Raw genomic sequence first — 20,748 nt, forward strand, 5'->3', positions numbered from 1 at the left:
CAGCAATTATAACAATTGTGGTTAAGTCCAGCATTGCTAGCAGTCCATGACTTGACAAACAATGCAAATTTCTCTCTGGCTAAACAAAGAAAGTTTTCCAAGGGATTGCTGTGATGTATATAGAATATGGGTGCTTGGAGCAAGTCCTCAGCAAACATTCAAGCAAAGAAGTTCATAATTTGGCATTGAGATGTCTCTGCAAAAGACAGTAAAACCAGGAAAGTATGTATGTCACCTTGCATTTTGAAAGGTCAGACTTATAATCCCAAACTGGCAACTAGTATGTTACAGTTACAAATTGTGACAATCAATTGCCAGAATTCTTTACAAATCAATTACAGAGATGTTTCCAGGGACGAGCAAGACAATATGACAGGTTTCAACATTGTCACAGTTTGTAACAAGGTCAATCTCCCTCAGCAGTATCATTTCTAGATTATGTTGACTGTCTATCCTTCAAACATCATTTTTTGCAGTTTGCACCAATGTGGAGATTTAGTGAACAATCCATTCACTCTGTTCTTCGTTTCTTCACCCTCCATATACACTCCACCCCCACCCCCCCCCCCCCCCCCGGGTTTAATTTATACAGTCCTGTAGGTGGGCGATGTCTGTGAGGGCCACCTCACTGGGCGTTGACTGACTCTTTGCTCTCAGGTTCTCCAATTCCTCCTTGACTGCTTGCCATTTCCTCACCATTCTCCTCATTTCCTCCTGCTTCACCTTCAGCCGCCTCCGCAGCTTCTCATTCTTTTCAAGGGCAGCAAATAGTCTCCTCTTCATCATGCCCAGGTTGGTGGCTGCATATGTGTGATCTGCACTGCCTTTAGAGGAAATCTCTTCAGTGTGGGTTGCCAGGGGTCGTTTCTTCTCTGCTCCACACTGCACTGGTTCGGGCACCTGAGAGTAGAAATTCATGATGACTCAACAGTAATAAATTGATAGGGTAAGCACAGGTCAAAAGGGTAGATCACATCACCCTATTTGTGAGACCAAACCCTTCTGCAAATGCAACTGAGCAAGTCAGTTTTCATTTGAACATTAACAGCCATAAAGTTTATAACTGCACTCTTATAGATTTGCATGCTATAAATGTCCACATTTAAAATGAACAATTGCTTATATTTGACAGTGTTATTAAACCATTTAAGATTTATATATTTTCACTAATTTCAAAGTTTTCTGATGCAGTGTCTTAAATGGCCTATTTATTACTGTAAGAAAAGCTGTTCTTGCTCACCAGTTTGCATTGAAGCTCTTTCATCCGAGAACAAATATAAATCAGGAAATGTGTCGCTTCCAATGAGAAGGCAGATGGGACCTCAATTTAAAAATTTTACTCAAAAACTGGCACTACCAATAGAGCAGTACTGTACTGCATGAAAGGATAACTTTAACTCAGATGAATGTGTTACCCACTGAGTCACAGGAAAATATCAAGTTTCCCCAAAGGAGGGAGCATTCTGTTTCCCACCACTCCCCTCTCAAATGCTCAACCATTCAGGTTTAATGTGCTTTGACTTTCAAATACCCACCATTTCAGGCATTTCTTCGGCAATTTCAGTCTTAACAACCTCAGTCTTTGTAGCTTCACTGATTATTTTCAGCTTTTTCCTTGCACGATGTCTCTGCTGGGAAATGAACAGAAGTTATGGACCATAACTTTAGAATGGGTTGAAGAAAGGTCCTCTTCATAATGTGTAAAAATGATGACTGGCTGAGGGACTGACTCCACAATCAATGATAATCCACCAGCACTTTGTCCAAGCACCCATGAGTCTCAATATTATTTTTTGAATTCTATAACAATCTGCCAATATGGTTGAACTGAGATAGAACATCTCATGCATTGTTTGTACAGTGATAGAGATTTAACAGAACGTCTGCATGGCACAAGGAAAACCTTCTCATTTTGGATCAAGTACTTCGAGTCAAACCTCTAACTTTGTTCTCAATGAAGATCTCAAAATCAAACCTTTTTTTTCCCCCCCACACTTAGCCATCGAACTAACATATAAATTTCCTATGCACCAGAGTACAATCTTAATGGAAGCTTTCAAACCATCTATTTAGATTAGTGGTTCTCAACCTTTTTCGGTGGTCTAAGGCCCACCTGGCGTCCAGCCTAGTATGCCCTCTAGTGGCATAACATAGGAAAACACTAATTTTATTGCAATTTACAAAGGGTTGATTTCCAAACAATTATCATACATAAATACAGTGTGTTAATTTATGTTTAATTTATTTCTATGGTGTCAGGATGTTTCCTTGAACATTAAAGTTTATTCATTTGCTCCCAACTGCCAAGTAAACTTGTAACATACCCTCTAGACAAGCAATCCCATCTAAGGTAAATTTTCAATGAAAATTTTTGCAAAAATTATTTATAACTAATTTTAGAGGAGAAATATATAGGCGCAAAATATAACCTTTAAGCAGGCGCCTCTTGAGTCTTGACTGAAGTGAAGAACAACAGGCAGAAAGAAGACAGAAAATACACTTCTGAATCTGGCTTGTGTGGAGGACTGATAGGAACTGTGACTTAGTGCTGAGCGCTAAGATGCTTATATTGAGAGCCAGCCAGATGATCTCACTGACCTCAGTAGCAGATTGTTCACCACCCCAACCAAGGTTACCTGGGAGGACTGAGACATGATATCAGACCTACCCTGACCTCAGTGGGTTGGGAAGTTTCCATGGCCCACATGGAAACATGCTATGGTAGACCATGGCCCCCTGGTTGGGAATCACTGGTCTAGATTAAAACCTGAGATGCAGAGAAGGCTAGTGTCAACTATCCTGTTTAACTCTTGATGCCTTTGCACTCTCACACCTCAACAAGTGGTGAATTTATGAAAAGCCTTTTATGCCTCAAATCAATTTGTAAGACCATTCTACATACATTTCACAATATCATATAACTTATTATGCCAAGTTAAGAGAGAGATTTTAATGAATATCTTAAAGGAGAATGAAGAGTCAGTACAAATTCCACAGGTTCGATTTTGAGGCATGGCTGCGAAAATTGCAACAGTTAAAATCCACAATACCTAGAGGCCAGAATAGAATTAAGTACCTTCACATTATCTGGGTAGTGGAAGACTGTTGGCACAGCATTATAATTCAGATTTTTTCTGTTCCCCCATGTGTTAAAACACTCTGGTTTGAAGTGGTCCGAGCAAATGACTGTGTGTCGATTGGGTTTGAATTCAGCTCTTCCTACATTGTTCATCCACCTTTTCAACAGGTCTGGCTTGCTGAATGGAAACCTAAGTAATTGGAAAAGATTACCTATGAATGAAAGTCTGTCTTTTCAACAGCAGATTGAATTCCCCTTACATTATTCAATCTCACATAAACAGTGAATGACCCCCTCCCCCCACTTTGCCCACCATTACTTGGCCCTATGTATCTCCTTTTCCAACCACCAACCCTGTCTGAATACTAATATCCTGTCTCCTTCCAGCTAAATCAATGGGTTTTCAAACGTTTTTTTTTCCATTCACATTCACGTGCTTTGTGATTAGTAAGGGATTGCTTAAGGTAGTACGTGAGTGGAAAGAAAAAGTTTGAAAACCACTGTTTTAATCGTACCTAATTGACTTATTACATGCATGGTTTCATAACTCCAAAGGAAATCGGCCAATGACAATTTTTTTCAAGCAAAATATTTCAGTAACAATTGGGTCTAGAGCAGTGTTTCTCAACTTTCCCTTCCCACTGACATACTACTATCCCTTACTAAGAGCACCTATGGCATAAGGATTACTTAAAGTGGTATGTAAATGGAAAGAAAAAGTTTGAAAACACTGAGCTAAATCATTGCATTATTTTAATATATTGATTGATTGGTCATTTATACCACTGGTTATCAACTCTATATGAATGATGCCCTTTTCTAAAGATTATCTCTAACAAATAAAGTACTTGTCTCTGTAGTTTAACAGTAATTTTACACGTTATGAATAAAATGATTATCATTTATATTTGCAAAATTATCAATCTGTATTTCTGACAGATTTACTTACCTGTGTCAGGTGAATTATCTTACATGAATGTGCTGCAATATCTTTGCACAATTTTAATTTATGCCAATGATCTCAGTACCACATGAATGATGCCCTTTTCTAGAGATTATCTCTAACAAATGAAGTACTTGTTTCTAATGTATTATTGTAGTTTAACAGTAATTTTAAACTTCATGAATAAAATAATTATCATGTGTATATGCAAAACTATTAATGTGTATTCCTGACACCTATCAGGTGTGATGTGCTGGTGCTCGAGTATCTTTGCACACGGATGTATTAGTTTTTAAAAGTGGTTCGAAAGTACATTTGCCTGCTGATTGTTAATATTCCAGATCTTTGATAAATTTACCTATGACAGGTAAGTTATTGGTTCCCAAATCCGCTGCTGAGAATTAAATATCTGTAAATTGGACATCATTTGTTGTATTTAACGCCTTCTGTGGTCGATCTTTTGCTGAGCCCCTGCTCCGTTTACCTGTGGAAGGTGAGCTCCTTGTTCTTGCTGCTGTACCTGTTGGTACAGTTGTAGGCAGCGCACGACTTGGGCATGTCCCAGTGGCAGCCCCGCTCTTGCCCTCCACAATAATGGCGGCCGACCGGCAACACCCGCCTCGCCGCCACCCCTCACAGCAAAATGGCGCCGCCGCTCTCACCCGCCCATCAAACGGCACGAAGGCAGCATCAGGATTTTTTTAAAATGACCCTCCACCCCTCTCCCTGGCCGAGACTTTCCGAATCGACCGAAGAAAATATAACCACACCTTTAAATGTCCCTCGCCTCAGAAAGAGCTCGGGTTTTTTTTAACGGTGGGGGCAGGAGCTTTCTCGGTGACGGCAAAGGGGACGTCGTGCGTGATGACATCGGAGCCCGAGTGGGGACAAGCTGGCCGCTCCGGTGGAATCCTTACCGGAAAGTTTTGGTTAATCTGGTAAAAAGAAAAATTCCCCTCGATTTTGGTTAATCTGGTATTTGATTGCTCAGTTTGAAAGAACGTCTGACGTGGCGAAAGGCTACAGAGATGTGGAAGGGTGTGAGTGACGGGCCGAAAGGTGGTCGCCAGACACTCGCTGTCCTTCCCTCACGCCTCGTGGTCATGGCAAAACCCTCCTGCAACAACCTGGCAGCATTTGCCACCCATTCTGCTTATTCCTCAGGCCACATATCCTCGCCTCCGATAGCCACTGAAAAGACCTGCTGAGTTACTACAGATTTTTCGTGGCTCACCCAGCAATTATTATCCATCACCTGCATTGGTGGTGAGACTGCAAATCTGCCCCCCGTGCCCAACAGGGACATTTGTTTAATGCTGTGAGGGGGGCAATGATAGAGCAGTTTTCTTGTATTAAATAGGAGAAACAAAAAGAAAATTCACAGCAGGGCAGTCAGCAACTGTTGTCGCCCCCAACTGTGAATGATGATGGTCAGAAATTAAACATGAACCTGTCTTTACTGACAAGAGCTGCAATTATTCCTAAGCATCTCCTAGTTTTGGCCTCTTTCTCATTCCCCCCCCCCCCATATTGCCTTTTCCCCAACTGATTGTTTTTCCCTGCCTCCTTTCGCAGAGCCAAAAATCAATTCTCAGCTCTTCTGGTCATCTCCAATTACACCCTTCGTGACCTGGACTCATCACCTCACCAGCCTTGTCCCTGTTCTTTATTCCTTGAAGACCTGAAACATCAGTAATACATCTTTACCTTTTATGGATGCTGCAAGACCAGCTGAGTTCCTTTAGCATTTTACTCTAATCACAGCATCTTACAGACTTTTTTTTCAGCAATTCTTTCCACTTATCAATGCTCAAGCATTAATTGGAATATAAACCATCTATTAATAAATGTAAAGGTTATGAAAATATTTAAGTACTTATGAAAACAAAAATTGGTGAGGTATTTTGACAAAGGTGACACTAACTCACATTTTTGTGGTCAGGCCAAAAGAGGTGGGATTGAGGAAAGAACATTTGTAGATGATGACGTACTTACGAAGGAGAACCTGAGGTAGAAGCTATTTATCATTCAACATCTAACTGTTCCCTACCTGATCTTGGGCTTGGGTGTAAAATGGTGAGAATTTTGGTCAGGATCAGCCCCTTATACCATTGGTTTGATTTCCTTTGTATGGCATGAGAAAGTGGGGGGGGGGGGAAAGAAAAAAAATCACAACAGGTTCATCAATTAAAATACCAATAGTTAAATCTTTATTTACAAAATAACTTCCGATATACACGTACAAAGTTTCACAGAAACAAGGTTTATTTTTGTTCCGCTTTGATAAATTGTTCATGGAGACATTTCAACATTTCCTGCAAGATCACTGCACAGTGTCCCCAAATCAGAAATTTGTTCAGCCCTGCATGACAATTTACTGCAGATATTCTCATTGGGAGCAAGAGCTGCACAAATCCTTGTAAAGTCACAATGCTGCTTAATTAACATCACCCTCATCCTCAGTAAGTTAAATGAGGGCAAGTATTCCTCCAGTCAAATAGGTTTTGATTACATACCAATGAACATTTTACAATATTGTTTTATTTCAGTTTGCTAGATTTCTGGTACCCTCTTTAATTAAAACTGTATACAGATGTTAGATAAGGATTTTTACTCCTAAAAGCATCAACTTCCTTTGAACCAGGAAATAGTCACCAGGGTACAGCTGGCCTTTCCAGTTATTGTTCACATCTCAAGCCTTGGTAGCATGTGGGGTGAATTCATTATCTCTGGTTCACACACTGAAGCCCAACCATCTTTGCTCATTGTGCAACCATTGCAAACATTAACTTTAGATGTCAAAAGTTAAGAATCTTGGTCAATGTTTGATGAGATCTTTTACATTCAACCCAATGAATATAGGCTCATAACCCAAATCTTTTTCTCACCTCCCAATCCTTCCTATGGGGGAAAACAAAAATTGATGAGGTACTTTGACAAAGGAGACTTACCAGCCCACATTTTTCTTGTCAGGAAAAAAGAGGTGGGATTGGGGAAAGAACATTTGGAGAAGAAGTCATATTACTCTTGTATATATTAATGTAAGATGGGTTGATTGTCAGACACTTTAATACTCACTTTATCTTTAACTGTATCTTCTCATTGTTATATTTTGGCTAGTTTAGAAAAATGGTTAAAATAGAAAGAGATAGAAGATCTGATTGGGAAGAAAGTGGCGCATGGAATAAAGTCAGTCTCATTTCACATATTTTCCCTTTAAACAAAAATGGGCAAAACTTCTGCACTTTAATTCTGATAAAATTCAGTATGGACCTCTTTCCTGTCAGTGACTTCACTGGAGTCAGGATTGAGAAGATCTAAAATGGCAAATATCCGTAGGATAAAACACTGAGATTAAAAATACACACAATATTTTTATGGCAATATTCATTTTACAGTATACAGACGGAAGGGTGCACACGAAAGACAATCCCCTTCGGGTATTTTGAAGTACAGAATAAAAAGATGAAGGCAAGGGAACCGCATAAATAGATGGTGATTTCCTTCTCACAAAGTTTCAGTTTGGCTTTCATTCCAATATAGAACCTAAAAGACAATAAACAGTCGATTTTTTTTTTTAAATGTAACATATCTGAGTGGAAATCCTTTCTGCCCAGACCTTTCAGCAGCTAAAATAGGACCAGCAACTTAAGTTGATGCAAAGATGAGATTTAATTCAACAATAGTTTTAAAACCTGGCTCTTAAGATTTTATTTTCTTCTCACATCAAGTATGATTTTAATCACCAAACTTTACCCATTTCAAACCATGTAGTCTTTCCAAAATAGAAATATTCTTGAAAAAGCATAGAAATTGCTTTCACGATTCCAAATCTTTTTAAAACATTATCAATCATACCTGTAGTTAATGAACCCAGTATGTTCAAGACTTCCTTACCCATTGGTCACTGAATTTTACCACAGTTATCTAACTTTGGATACTGATTATTTAGAGCAGGTGGATTTTAACTAAATGCATTTTTTTTTTTTTAAAAATGCAGTTGGGGGAGAATGAATAATTCTAAATAATTTCTCTTGTATTAAAGCTGTCAAATACTGGAAATATGAGAAACAAAAATAATTTATAAAATTCTAGAAATACACAGCCTGGCAATCATCACCTGTGAAGAAAGAGGTTGTGGCACCAACTGTGTATGATGGTCAGAAATTAAACATAAACCTGCCTTTACTAACTTCAATAGGACAGAACTGCAGTGTATCATAGTATCTGGTTTTATTGCACTATTAAATGCCAGGCCACCAGTTATATTTAATACTTATTTTTCCACTTTGACAAATTTAGAGGTTTTTTTTTTTAAGGCTTTGTATATTGCACTGGGTCCCTTTTATTTACTTGAGACTCTTCTCACCAAAAGGACTGAAGAGAAAGGAAGAAGGGAACGATGAATGAAGAATGTTTCCATCCTTGCTTTCTTATGTGGATTTTGGCCTTTTATCATTTTATCTTGTTTGGGGCCAGGATTGATCACCAATGGGAGGGTCAAAAGGAAAAGGAATACAGTAATCAGTACATGTGCCCATACCTCCCAAACCGTTCATTCTCAATGTCCAAGTTCCATTGTGCTGGATTAACCAAGACTATCATTGATTTAAGTCCTGATCTCACAAGGTCTAAATTAGAGATCACAAGGGTGAACAGAAAGACAATCAAAAAAAGCAGACAATTTTTGCAAGAATGGGTTGAAGTCTCCAAGCAAGTCTAAATCAGTCTCTTTCGTCTTAAAAAAGGCTTTTTCTGCCCAATCATTTCAAATTCTCTTTTCTCTCCCAGATGTAAAACAAACCAGGAACCCTCAATCAAGGAAATGCTTCCTGCAACCGGTCCGGGATCGGTTTGATCGTCGAATATCACATTTTGAATCTCGGCACCTTTGACAGACATACACCTCTGGGACATTGGACTTGCGGATTTTGGCACAGGACAGATGAATCCAGGTACCACACTCATTACACTCTATCATTGGCCGACCAGCGAATGGCTTCATGCAGTAACACGTCACCAGGTCCCAGGAATCATCATCTGTTCAGGAAGAACTTTCAAAAGTTAATCACCACTCGGATAACAACATTTTGCATATCTACATCAGTTTTCACAAGGTCAGTAATTCCTGAAGTGCTTGACAGCAGTTTGAGTTGCATTTGTTCATTTGATGTACACAAGTACAGTATTTACTTGTGCTTTGCAAAATTTTATTATAACCATGGTAATAATCAGGTAAGTTTCATTGGTTAAGGGATAAATATTAACCAAAATAGGACACTTTTCTTCAAAATAACAGCTACTTTTTTTTTAAAAAGACACCCAACAAACAAACGAGACCTCAGTTTGACACCATCTCATTTGGAAGATCTCACTTCTAACACCGTACGTTCCCCACTATTGGCACTTGTCGCAAAGGAGTCTAGATCTTTTGTTCAGGTTTATGAAGTGGGCTTCAACATTGAGACAAATGTTACAAATGCACTGTATTGGGTCTTCCACGATATTCGGTTGCAGAGGTGAGGCACGAAAGACAAGCAAGGAAGTTTGAACTTCAGATACATTTAGAACCAAATAATATGCAGTTAAATAGCATCATGTGAGCAAAACAAAGTTTGACTTCATTTTAAAGTCGTATATTCACCAGTGCCCAAAGACGTCAACATTTCAGTCCAAACTCGGCAGAACTTGTTAGACTGCTCCCACTTTTCTGATGAGACATGACGCATTTTGAACTGGGTTGAGATGGCTACTGACATGTCACAGAGAGCAAGAGGTAATCCTATTGTTCAGATTGATCATGATGGGACATAAAGTTGACATAAATACCAGATTTTAGGCATTACAAACTGTGTCAAGTCTTTTTAAAAGGCTTATTATCCACTTTGGTTCTGTAACCTTGAATATCCTGACCTACAATTTGTTGGTTTATTGGACTTTGTTTTATATCTTTTGCACGAATGTCTGCAGATCATACCTGAACACCAGTTTGAATGTCAAGGTTGTGCTCCCGTGTACGAGGCTCTTTCATCTTCAAGTAGATCAAATCTTTTGTCATCTTGAATACTTTGAACAAGTCACATACTCTCAATAATTATAATCCCTTTTAACATCATAGAGCCAAAAAATATCCAACTGAAGTCTGCCCAATAACCCTCATGAAGAAATGGCTTTAGTGTCTCAATCTGTCATTAGAATTTGTTGATCTTCACCAAAATGGCCAGGGTTAAAATTAATCTTGGTATCAATTGGGGAACAAAGTGATTACTCATGTGCCCTCTGCCAGAAGGTGTGTGCAAAATTAGAATTACAATACAATTTCCCCATGTAATCTTAAATGCCTGGTCACACTCATTTCGATTTGCAAATTTAAAAAAGGATTGGAAGAGTTGATATATTCCAATAATAGAATTAAGCCTTATCAATGGTCAAAAAGATTTGAACAGGGCTCTCCACGAAGAGATTTATAAACTCTGAACACATTTAGCTTTTGCGGGAATTTAACTCCTGAATTCGCTGCAAGCAGCAGGGATTTACAAGTCAGTGAGCTTTGTATCCCATTTACACTTTTGTGATTGTAAAGTATTTGCCAAAAGAACAGCCTCCAGATAAAAGCAACACGTGCTGTCACTAGTTGCTTGGAAGTTTATGACATACACAATGGACAACTGAACTATTCCAGCCACAAAAATCATGTCCCAAGATTACCAGACCCTTGCTAGTGTCCCAAGATTACCAGACCCTTGCTAGTGTCCCAAGATTACCAGACCCTTGCTAGTGTCCCAAGATTACCAGACCCTTGCTAGTGTCCCAAGATTACCAGACCCTTGCTAGTGTCCCAAGATTACCAGACCCTTGCTAGTGTCCCAAGATTACCAGACCCTTGCTAGTGTCCCAAGATTACCAGACCCTTGCTAGTGTCCCAAGATTACCAGACCCTTGCTAGTGTCCCAAGATTACCAGACCCTTGCTAGTGTCCCAAGATTACCAGACCCTTGCTAGTGTCCCAAGATTACCAGACCCTTGCTAGTGTCCCAAGATTACCAGACCCTTGCTAGTGTCCCAAGATTACCAGACCCTTGCTAGTGTCCCAAGATTACCAGACCCTTGCTAGTGTCCCAAGATTACCAGACCCTTGCTAGTGTCCCAAGATTACCAGACCCTTGCTAGTGTCCCAAGATTACCAGACCCTTGCTAGTGTCCCAAGATTACCAGACCCTTGCTAGTGTCCCAAGATTACCAGACCCTTGCTAGTGTCCCAAGATTACCAGACCCTTGCTAGTGTCCCAAGATTACCAGACCCTTGCTAGTGTCCCAAGATTACCAGACCCTTGCTAGTGTCCCAAGATTACCAGACCCTTGCTAGTGTCCCAAGATTACCAGACCCTTGCTAGTGTCCCAAGATTACCAGACCCTTGCTAGTGTCCCAAGATTACCAGACCCTTGCTAGTGTCCCAAGATTACCAGACCCTTGCTAGTGTCCCAAGATTACCAGACCCTTGCTAGTGTCCCAAGATTACCAGACCCTTGCTAGTGTCCCAAGATTACCAGACCCTTGCTAGTGTCCCAAGATTACCAGACCCTTGCTAGTGTCCCAAGATTACCAGACCCTTGCTAGTGTCCCAAGATTACCAGACCCTTGCTAGTGTCCCAAGATTACCAGACCCTTGCTAGTGTCCCAAGATTACCAGACCCTTGCTAGTTCGACAATTTAAAGAGGTCAGAAGAATCACTAGTTCCGTCAATTCAAAGCTGCCTTTTGTAGGGATGGTTAAAGGTTTGCAACTTATACCAGCCAATATAGCCCTCTCCTAAAATTGATGGTTCTATATTTGTTACTCATTATGGTGGTTAATGGTTTGATAATATTACCACTCATTGATGAAACTTCTCACAGCATGTCACTCTTTTTGATGATTACATGGGTCACTCATGACTGATTTGTGTTACCTCAAATGAGGACAATTAACCCAGCACACACAAGTCAAACCATAAACATTCTTTGTCTGCAACCCTCAGTCTCACATCAAAGTAAATTTATCAGCTAAGGACACCCAGAATCTGTAACATCATTTAAGCAAGGCACCCGGTAACTATTTGACATTTCTAATGTTCACTCACCAGAATCTACCATGATGTCCTCGTCATTGCCCGTTGTATCCACATCCCTGAATACAACCTGCTTTCCCTGACGGAAAACAGTTCGATGTCTTTCCACTTTTTCACCTTTTCTCGTCTCGTTTGTTGCTTCTGTTGCAGTGACAGGCACAAAACAGCTGTCCTGGTCTTCATTTGGGAAGTCCGTGGGGGGCTCGGGGGCAAGAGACTCTGGGGCAATGGTTTCTGTGATAACAGGGGCTGGTGAGGCATCCACTTCCTCATGATCAGTGAATTTTGGTTTGGACTCTGGATCTGGGTTAGGTGATTCCTGCTTGACCGTTTCCTTGATGTGTGGTTCTTCTATCCTTAGGTCCCCCTCTTTTGTCCTCATCTTGTGCTTCCTCTTCATCTTGTCAGGCTTCCTACGATTGAAGGCCGGCAGCAGGAAGCCACCAGATTTGTGATGCTTCAGAAATGAGTAACGTTTGCCTCGCTTGAAACCTGTTAAAGTTTTCCTGCGTTTAACCTTGGAACGAACGGACAACGGAAGGTCATTGTAGCGAAGATCCCAGGACTCACTGTCTGCTGTGCTCCCAGTGCTGTTGGGAGGACTGGAGCTGGTCCGTAGAGGTAAATCCTGAAGAGGCAAAAGACCAGACATCTCATCACATCAGGGCAGATAAATAATAGTCTGTACAGCTTAGTGGGAAGAACCCTCATCTCAAGGTCAGAAAGTAGCAAGTTTAACTCCACTCAAAACTGTTGAGCACATAATATGGGCTAAGTTGGGAAGGGGGTGTATCAGTCCTCTAACTTAAGGTCATATATTTGAAGGCAATTATCCAAGGATTAGTGACCCCCTCGATCAAAAATATAACTTTTTGGTACAGCCTCCACCCTCTCTACCTTTGTGGCTTCCAATTAAAATATTACCCTGATGTGGGAGGGGGTATAGTGTGTGACAGAAGGGAAGGGTCCAACAGACAAGAAAAGAAAGAGGGAATTAGTGAGTGGAAAGGGAGCAAACAAGTGATAGGGGGGGGAAGGTGGGGGGGGTTGACAAAAGTGGAGGACTGAGCAAGAGGGAACAGAAGTTGAGCAAGGACAGGGGGTATAGTTATCATGTTGGAACAGGGAGGGAATTGGGAAAGAGGGAAAGAAAGAAGATGGTGGTGGTGCTGAGAGGGGTTGGGAGGGGAGGAAGGAAGGCAGATCTGCCTTAACGCCACTTTCCTACCTCAATATCCCTTAATTCCCCTTACATTCTGAAATATGTGTCTGCATAGAATCAATGTTTGAGCCTTTACAGCTCTCCAAGCTGTGCCATTCCCAAGATCCATCACTTTCCTGATGAAAGAAAAACCACCTCATTTTAGACCTGCTTACTTTGAGACGATGAGTTTTAATTCCAGCCTCCCCAACCACAGGAAATAACCTCCACATTGTGTATCCTCTTGAGTGCAGTAAAAGTTTTTCAATGAACTCACCTTTCATTCTTCTAAACTCCAGAGACCTGACCCTACTCCATTTCTCTGCACTGCCATCGCAGGAATCAGCCTGACAAATTTTTGCTGTTTTCTCACATAAAAAGGGTATCAAATCTTGCACACACTACTCTAGATGTGGTCTCACCGAGCTGTACATAAATAGTAAAAAAAAACAGTTAATTAAACTCACTTCCTGAGGGCAAGGGATGTATCCAGCATAAACCAACACAAAAGTGCAGAATTTGTTAAAATCTTCCACCGTTCTGCTCCTCTTATCAGCTGGGGAATAATCCTGCAGAAGATGCAGAAAGAGAGATGGATGGAGGTAAGAACTGAATTACGCAACACTAATTCACTGGCATTCTAGAACAAAAACCGATCTACTTGAAGAACTGGGCAGATCCTACAGCTCAGTGGGAGAAAAAGGATTGTGGATGTTGCAGGTTGAGACATTTCATTGAGACTTGAAGGGGTTTGCCTGTAACATCCACAATATCACTCCCCCCCCCCACCACATTGATGTTTCTTGACCAAAGTACCAGTCTTTCATCTCACTTTTCAGTGGCAATCTGAGTGTGTATTGGTCGGCATCTTAACACATTTGTAATTATTCTTGTCTGTATTTTCGTTGTTTCATTAATAGTCCAAATGTTCAGCATCAACTCAAGATTCAATTTATTGTCTTGTAATAAAAATAGTGCAATATTACACGGAATTTCTTTTCCTCTGCCTTAAGGCAGACAGATTTTGTCTTCGACAGTAATTGCCTGAGGCATCTCCAACAGTCAGAGAAAGAAGCAAACAAAAAGTCCCCGAGTGTCCGTGAATTCGCCTCCAGCCCTTCTGCAGCCACGCAGAGTCCAGTGCAAACCATCAGCAGCCCGAGCTAGAGTTTAAAAAATGTTTTACAAAATCAGCGTGGCGGTGGCATGCAAACTCTCCCTTGACCACAAGAATCTACTGTTGGATAAAGTTTTCAAACTGATTTCAGTTCAATGTGGAATGGATTAAGTACGAGTGCCTCCAGGACTTTTTCTGTCCAGTCCACGTTTTGCAGAAATCTGGGCAGAATTTTTAAACTCAGCGAGTTCATCGTAAAAAAAATAGGATCAGGTGGTTGTAATGGATAAAGAAAATTGAGAAACTGTTTCCACTGTGCGATGGGGAGAGCAGCAGCTCTTGGTGTAAAACGAACGGCACCTTGCGACATCAACCCGATGAGACCTCAGGCACCCAGAGTCCAGAATGACTCCGCTTTCAGGGGCACCGCGTTGTGTGTCATTAACGGGGAAGTGCCAACTTCACAGGAGAGACGCGCTCGATTCCCCCACTTGTGAAACCGAACTCGCTCTGAACAGTGGGGACAGACGGCGCCACGGGCTTGAAGCAGCGCTGCTGTGGCCGGCTTTCGCTTCCATCGTGCAAATGGCATTTTGAATTCTTCCCTTGGGCTGACCTGCTCATTGTTCCCACCCAGTTGGAGACATTTCACTCGCTGGCAATTAAATCCATGCGAGTCCATCTTTCCTTGTCCCCGGACCAAGAAGCCGATTCATTCTTGAATGTTTCATGCCATTTATTAAATAGAGGGACACCGCCGCACGGATGGAACAATGCATTCAAGTCAGGACATTCTGGCATTGGTAAAATTACTGGTGACGGGCGGGGCGCCGCTGCAAGCCGGGGCCGAGGGGGAAGAAGCGGAGGTCAGTGGATGCGCCGACCCGTCACGAGGAAAATAAAGATGAATATTTTCAAAAAGGAGGGAAAGGCAAGAAGAGGGGAGGGTCCGAGGCAAGATGGCGAATATTCATTAGTTTAAAAAATCAGGGACTGGCGATCTCCGAGCAATAGACATGGCCATTTGAAGGCAGGGAATTCAAAAGGGGAACGTTCCCCCTTCTTTAACCTGTCTCCCAGTGCAGGCGAGCGGCAGTGAAGGCGGTGGGCGACACGTTATTGTCAATCCATCTGCTCCGATTAATAAGGGGTTTAAATATATATGCAAATCAACAAGATGGCGCAAGTCGCTATACTCTACTCTGAACCCTCTGGGTTGAAATTGATCCGGCTGTCGACGGAAACCGACAAGAAATCAGCATTTGAAGTGGATTTTCTACATACAATGTCTTTTTGAATCGAGAAAAATCAATGTTACACAGATCCCTCAACCTTCCACCCCCGGCTCTTACCTCCGAGTCGAAAGTTGAAGGCGATTCAGAATCCATCTGTAAAAATCACAAAACAAAAGACCACATAATCACCGATGTTCCCTCCACTGACGAGGCTTGCGGGAGAGAAACAGATTGTCCTGCCAAGAGGCGAAGGAGTTCAGGGTTTGGGGGAGAATCGCCATGGAGGACGAGGCGGAGGCGGGGAGGAGGAGAAGGAGGCAGATTACGCTGCAAACTTTCCCGAATTTCCCCAACCTTTTTTCCCCTCCCGTTTTATTCCCACATGCATCAAGTCGAATATGAAACAGAAATGTAATCGCTTTGGGAGCATTTCGAAAGCCTAATCGTTCGCAAGGCAACGAGTCCCGAATGGCGTGGAGCGCTGGGCAGAATCTTACACTAGAAACCTTCCCATTTCAACACAGGAAAGTGTTTGCCCGCGATTAAAATACAAGAGGACGAGCTCCGAATCCTCCAAATCGATGGAGCCGTTTCTCCAGTCAATGGACACGAGATAAACGCTGAACGCGCCTTTAAATTAATGCAAGCTACCCCCGCCCGATAATATCCACGACTAAAGCGTGGCTTTTTGCCCACGATTTCCCCAAAATAAAGCTTCAATCAAAGGAAGAAAGAAAAGTTTCAAATCGTTTTCACATAGCAGGCTTAAAAAAGGGGGGGAAAAAAATCAGAATCTGGAACCCACCTTGGAAAGATTCCCTGGCGGAGCGATTTGTTGTATGTGAATAAAAAGATTTCCCACATTCGAGGCTGTGACGGTATCCTTGCAAAATGTAATCGGATTCTGAAGAAGAAAATTATAATTAAAAATAAATGGATACCTTTCTCCTGTCCGAATGATACAATGTAACAAAATCCTGATGTCAACCCTTAATCTTCATGCAAATGAAGTTCCTGCCATTCGATTCCTAGTTTTGGGGGGGGGGGGGAGCGATTGGGAAATATCCACTAATTTGTCTCATTTCACTCTCTGAAACGGAGGACCTTCATAAAAATATATAAATTACACTACAACAAATATTTGTCTCAATCACCATCCTCGTTGTCAAACGAAGTTTTGGAGAAGTGCACGTCTCTCCTTCGCCATTACCCCCCCTCCCTCCCTTGGCTTATGTTCGTGTCCCGACCAACCCCCAGAAATAGTTGCAAACTGGAATTTGGAATAAGTTTTTTTTACCCTTATCTCCAAATTTACTTCTAAAGTACAAGGAGGTGGAGGGGGGGTGGGTGGGGTTGCGAGGTTAGTCGGCTGGCTGTTGGGTTAATCTTTCCAATAAGTGGCGCTGATTTTACACTTCGCCTTCTACGTCGTTTCTCGGGACTCCCTCTGTTGTTGCAGGGGCGGAGCGGAGGAGAGAAGAAATCCCAGACGACCGGCCCGTGTCAGTTTCATCATCTTTTCAGTCTCCCCCATGTTCGCCCTCCAGCATTGTAGCCAACGCCTCCAGGTAAGCCGAGCAAGTGATGATCCTGCCGTTCCAGGTTCCCTGGCGCTCAGCGCACAGAAATGGTTTGAAAATTGTGCTTATTTTTCAGAAAGATTATGGAGTCGTTTTGTTTTCGTTTTATATTATCAATCCTGTCACGGGGAGGTTGATGTTTTCTCTGTGGAGCTGTAATTTCCACGTGCTGGAGAGAGAGTGAAGGGGTGTTTCTGGTGTCTTCAATCCCACAAATCTCTCATTCACTATCCCTTGAATGTACGTGTAGGCTGTTTCTGGCTTCCATCTAACCAGTCTTTACAAAAGTCGCGATGTTTGTTTATTAGCTTTTAATTCGAAAAATACTTCCAAAGGAATAGAGTTGTTACTGTGTTTTTGGTTGGTTTGTCTGTTCGAATATAATCGAGGTGCTGGGGTTTATATCTATTGAATACCCGGGCATAGGTTGTAGGCCTGGGGGGTTGGGAGTCAAATAATTTAAAGTAGTGGGTGGTAAGTCTTCCGAGTATGGAATTTTTTTTTGTTTTAAGGTACTGTAGTTACTGCACGCTTGGCGGTTATTCGGTCCATCGAGCCTAAAAAGGTTCAATCCAGCCAGTGTCACACCCTGAGTTCTTTCCTGTAAGTTATTTTCATTTAGCATTCTCTGGCTCTCATTTTAAAGTTGCAATTGATCATCACCCCACTTCTACTTTATTTCCAGCTTCTTACCGCTTCCTTTATTTAGTTCGTTTACCAATTGTTGTCATTTAAATGTCTTCCTCCCCCACACGCGCATTCTGGAGCCCTCCCACACTGGGAACAAATTCTCTCCGTCGACTGTCTGCATACTTCACGGTTTTAAATGCCTCGATCAGATCTCCTTTCAACGATCAGTGTTCCAAGGGGTTAGTCCCTTCATTTGCCGTCTTTGCACATGACTAAGGACCCCCAAACCCAAAATAATTTTCGCAAATCTCTTCTCCAAAGTATGGTGGACAAAGCTGGATAAGTTGCTGATTACCACACTCTTAGGAAGGTCTAACAGAACTTCCTTACTATTGTATGTTACCTCTATTTATAAAACCTAGAATCCGTATACTATGCCACATTCAACATTCTTCTGCCCCTTTTAGAACTATGCCTCTTCTCATTTGTCCCACTGACATACAACACCACATTTGTCAGCGTTAAATAATATTCTCTTATTCTCCTAGACAGTCTTGCATAGTATTATGTTATCCTCATAATTTGCAATGCCTTGAAAATTTGTATCATCAAATTTGGAAATGATACCCAGTGCAATTAAATCACATAGTTACAAATTTAAATAAAAATGTAGTGGTCCTCATACTGACCTGGGGTTGGTTTGGGAGGGGTTGCAATTCTTTTCAGCAAAAGAGAGGAAGACGTAAAGCTGAAAAGTACAGTCAGTTAGCTTACGTCTGACGTGGGAAAAGTTTTGGAAACTATTGATAAAAACATGGCAGACCAGTTAAAAAAAAAATAAGGCAATCTGGCAAATACAAAAACACAAAACCTGTGGATACTGGAATCTTGAAACTCAAAGAGTCAGGCTCCAAACTATACCTTCATAATAGCACATATCAAAGGTGATTTCTGGAAATAAGAACATGTGATAGAAGAGGTTGTAACACACTGACTCACAACAAGTAGTAGGAATAAATTGATCCTTTGCTGGTTGGTGAAATGTAAAGGGCTCATTGTGGGGCATTGACTTACCAAATCTCTCAAATGATTTGAATATAGATCATTAATGTTCTGCCTCAGAATTTTTTCCATTGCCTTACTGTAAGGCTCGCAGGTCTGTAGTTGCTTTTTCTGCTGTTTTTCTTTCCTCTTTATTTTAAAAAACCTTTTTCATGTCTGAACTCGTGGTTTTTTTTATGTCCAATGAAAATTTCAGTCACAAGCAACATATAAAGCAAAAACTGTACTCATTTGGAATGTCTTGACATGCTCTCCCAACAACCGGAATTGGAGCCACAATTTGTTCTTTTATTTAGCTTGTTTATTGGCTCATTCTTTATTTAATTTATTCAACATTGTGTTCTTAAACTACAACAGATTTATATTTTGGCAGCTGAGAAGTGCATTATAATTTCTCAATCAATCCTTTTTCTTCCCCTGCCTCTGTCATATTTATTATTTATCAGAAGGCTAAAATTTCCAGATTGTTCTTTACCATTTGGATGCAAAGTACAAATGAAGAAGCCTTTTCAAATTCAATCAAAACATTACATGATATCCACAAAGTATCACTGGCCTCAAATGTACCTGTTGATATCACATGCTCCTTCCAGGGATATAACCAGGGGGGAGGAAGGGAACTGGAATTCACAATCCTCTTCTGCTTTCTCTTATCAGTTTGTGTAGAGCAACAGTGTCCAGATTTAAACCGTCCAGTGTATTGGAATAAGTTGAGCCAGACAGGTGATTGTCAGATGCCCATAAGAAATTCAGCTCTGTTATTTTTGTATTGGTCCATCTTGAGTTGTTTTGATTTCATGTGCACACTTCCCTGACTGCAACAAGAATCTAATACCTGTGTGGCATGGCTGTACCTGTAGACTTTCATGTTTCACTCCACAATTAATTCATTTTGCCTATTTTTCAATGGGTTAATAGTTTTCACCATTGAAAATTTAATAAAATGTGCAGGCTGCTAATTCCATTGATGACAGATAGGAAAATGTACTTTGGGGATGTGGAATTGAAACATCACCAACAGTTCATTACTATCTCTTGGGCAACTGTGAACAGTCAATAGCTGGTCTTGTCTCTGATACCTACCTTCCTAAAATGAATTTAGAAAATTATGCAGAGATTTCAGGTTCAGCGATATCCGTGCTCAGTTGGGGCAGTCGTTCTGGGATTGGGTGTAATAATAAGCTTAAAGGAGCAGAAAAGTGGTTGTTGAATGATTTTCAAGAAGATGCACCACAGTACAGTATTGGGTATAGGGTGAGGATGGGATTGAGGCATGGGTGTAACACCAGGTGTGGTGAAAAACAACTTGCATTTGTGCAGCATCTTTAACCTAAATTAAACGTAGCAGAGCTGTTCGTAAAGATAGTTAGCAAACAAAATTTGACATTGGAATTCAGTCAGCAAAGTATTGGGTTTAGACAGAGGAGGTTATTCAGAGAAGCCTGCTAAAGGCAAGACGTTCAAAGGTAAAGTACAGTAATTAAAATTTTATTGCCCTGACCCAGGTGTTTTGGACTAGCCATTTGTGGGGCTGTAAATGTCATGGATTGCTGGGGTCTTGAATAAAAAAAAATTAGTGAGGCGATTAAAAGCGTGGAGATAGCTCATCTTGCCATAATTTATGGCATTTTATTGAAGCAAATGATGCTCCATCAGGAATTGAGAGTGCTATTTAAATATGTAATTCTTCATTTAGTTTTGTGACACAAGTTGAAACCATCCTTTTAAGAAGACTGGGTATTAATGTGAGATATGTGAGTTTCTCACCATTTTGCTGTCTGTGTGTGCATTG

The 20,748-nt window shown here is 41.1% G+C and overlaps 3 protein-coding genes across 13 annotated transcripts in view; 1 reads left to right on the forward strand and 2 right to left on the reverse strand.

Moving 5' to 3' along the window:
• Positions 1-573: 573 nt before the first annotated feature.
• On the reverse strand, positions 574-6,141 carry thap3 (THAP domain containing, apoptosis associated protein 3). Of its 5 annotated transcripts, none has more exons than XM_069918610.1 (4): positions 6,073-6,141; positions 3,077-3,269; positions 1,536-1,631; positions 574-900 (listed from the first exon to the last, which is right to left on the reverse strand). In XM_069918610.1, exons 2-4 carry the CDS (start codon positions 3,230-3,232, stop codon positions 580-582), a joined length of 573 nt encoding a protein of 190 aa, XP_069774711.1. In that variant the 5' UTR covers positions 3,233-3,269; positions 6,073-6,141; the 3' UTR covers positions 574-579. The 5 variants fall into 5 exon arrangements, with proteins under 5 accessions (XP_069774711.1, XP_069774709.1, XP_069774708.1 ...); XM_069918608.1 differs by lacking the exon at positions 6,073-6,141 and adding an exon at positions 4,793-4,864; XM_069918607.1 differs by lacking the exon at positions 6,073-6,141 and adding an exon at positions 4,507-4,781 and having other exon boundaries at positions 1,536-1,628.
• klhl21 (kelch-like family member 21) overlaps positions 4,874-20,748 on the forward strand; it is a 32,874-nt gene continuing 16,999 nt past the window's right edge. The window contains exons 1-4 of one of the 4 annotated variants that reach the window (XM_069918594.1): positions 4,874-4,960; positions 8,814-9,139; positions 12,540-12,752; positions 17,144-17,252. The gene's annotated coding sequence lies outside the window, so the exon portion shown is untranslated. Of the gene's footprint in view, positions 4,961-8,813; positions 9,140-12,539; positions 12,753-17,143; positions 17,315-18,111; positions 18,134-20,748 lie in introns of those variants that run through there. The other 3 variants (XM_069918595.1, XM_069918596.1, XM_069918597.1) reach the window with 3 other exon arrangements.
• Positions 6,210-17,637, reverse strand: phf13 (PHD finger protein 13). 4 transcript variants are annotated; one of them, XM_069918603.1, is made up of 6 exons: positions 17,098-17,637; positions 16,490-16,588; positions 15,802-15,837; positions 13,800-13,901; positions 12,144-12,759; positions 6,210-9,062 (listed from the first exon to the last, which is right to left on the reverse strand). In XM_069918603.1, the coding sequence occupies exons 3-6, from the start codon at positions 15,835-15,837 to the stop codon at positions 8,836-8,838; spliced, it is 981 nt and encodes a 326-aa protein (XP_069774704.1). In that variant the 5' UTR covers positions 16,490-16,588; positions 17,098-17,637; the 3' UTR covers positions 6,210-8,835. The 4 variants fall into 4 exon arrangements, with proteins under 4 accessions (XP_069774704.1, XP_069774703.1, XP_069774702.1 ...); XM_069918602.1 differs by having other exon boundaries at positions 16,982-17,637; XM_069918601.1 differs by lacking the exon at positions 17,098-17,637 and adding an exon at positions 16,839-16,908.

The sequence above is a fragment of the Narcine bancroftii genome, chromosome 2 (genome assembly GCF_036971445.1).
Source record: "Narcine bancroftii isolate sNarBan1 chromosome 2, sNarBan1.hap1, whole genome shotgun sequence".
Classification (NCBI taxonomy): domain Eukaryota; kingdom Metazoa; phylum Chordata; class Chondrichthyes; order Torpediniformes; family Narcinidae; genus Narcine; species Narcine bancroftii.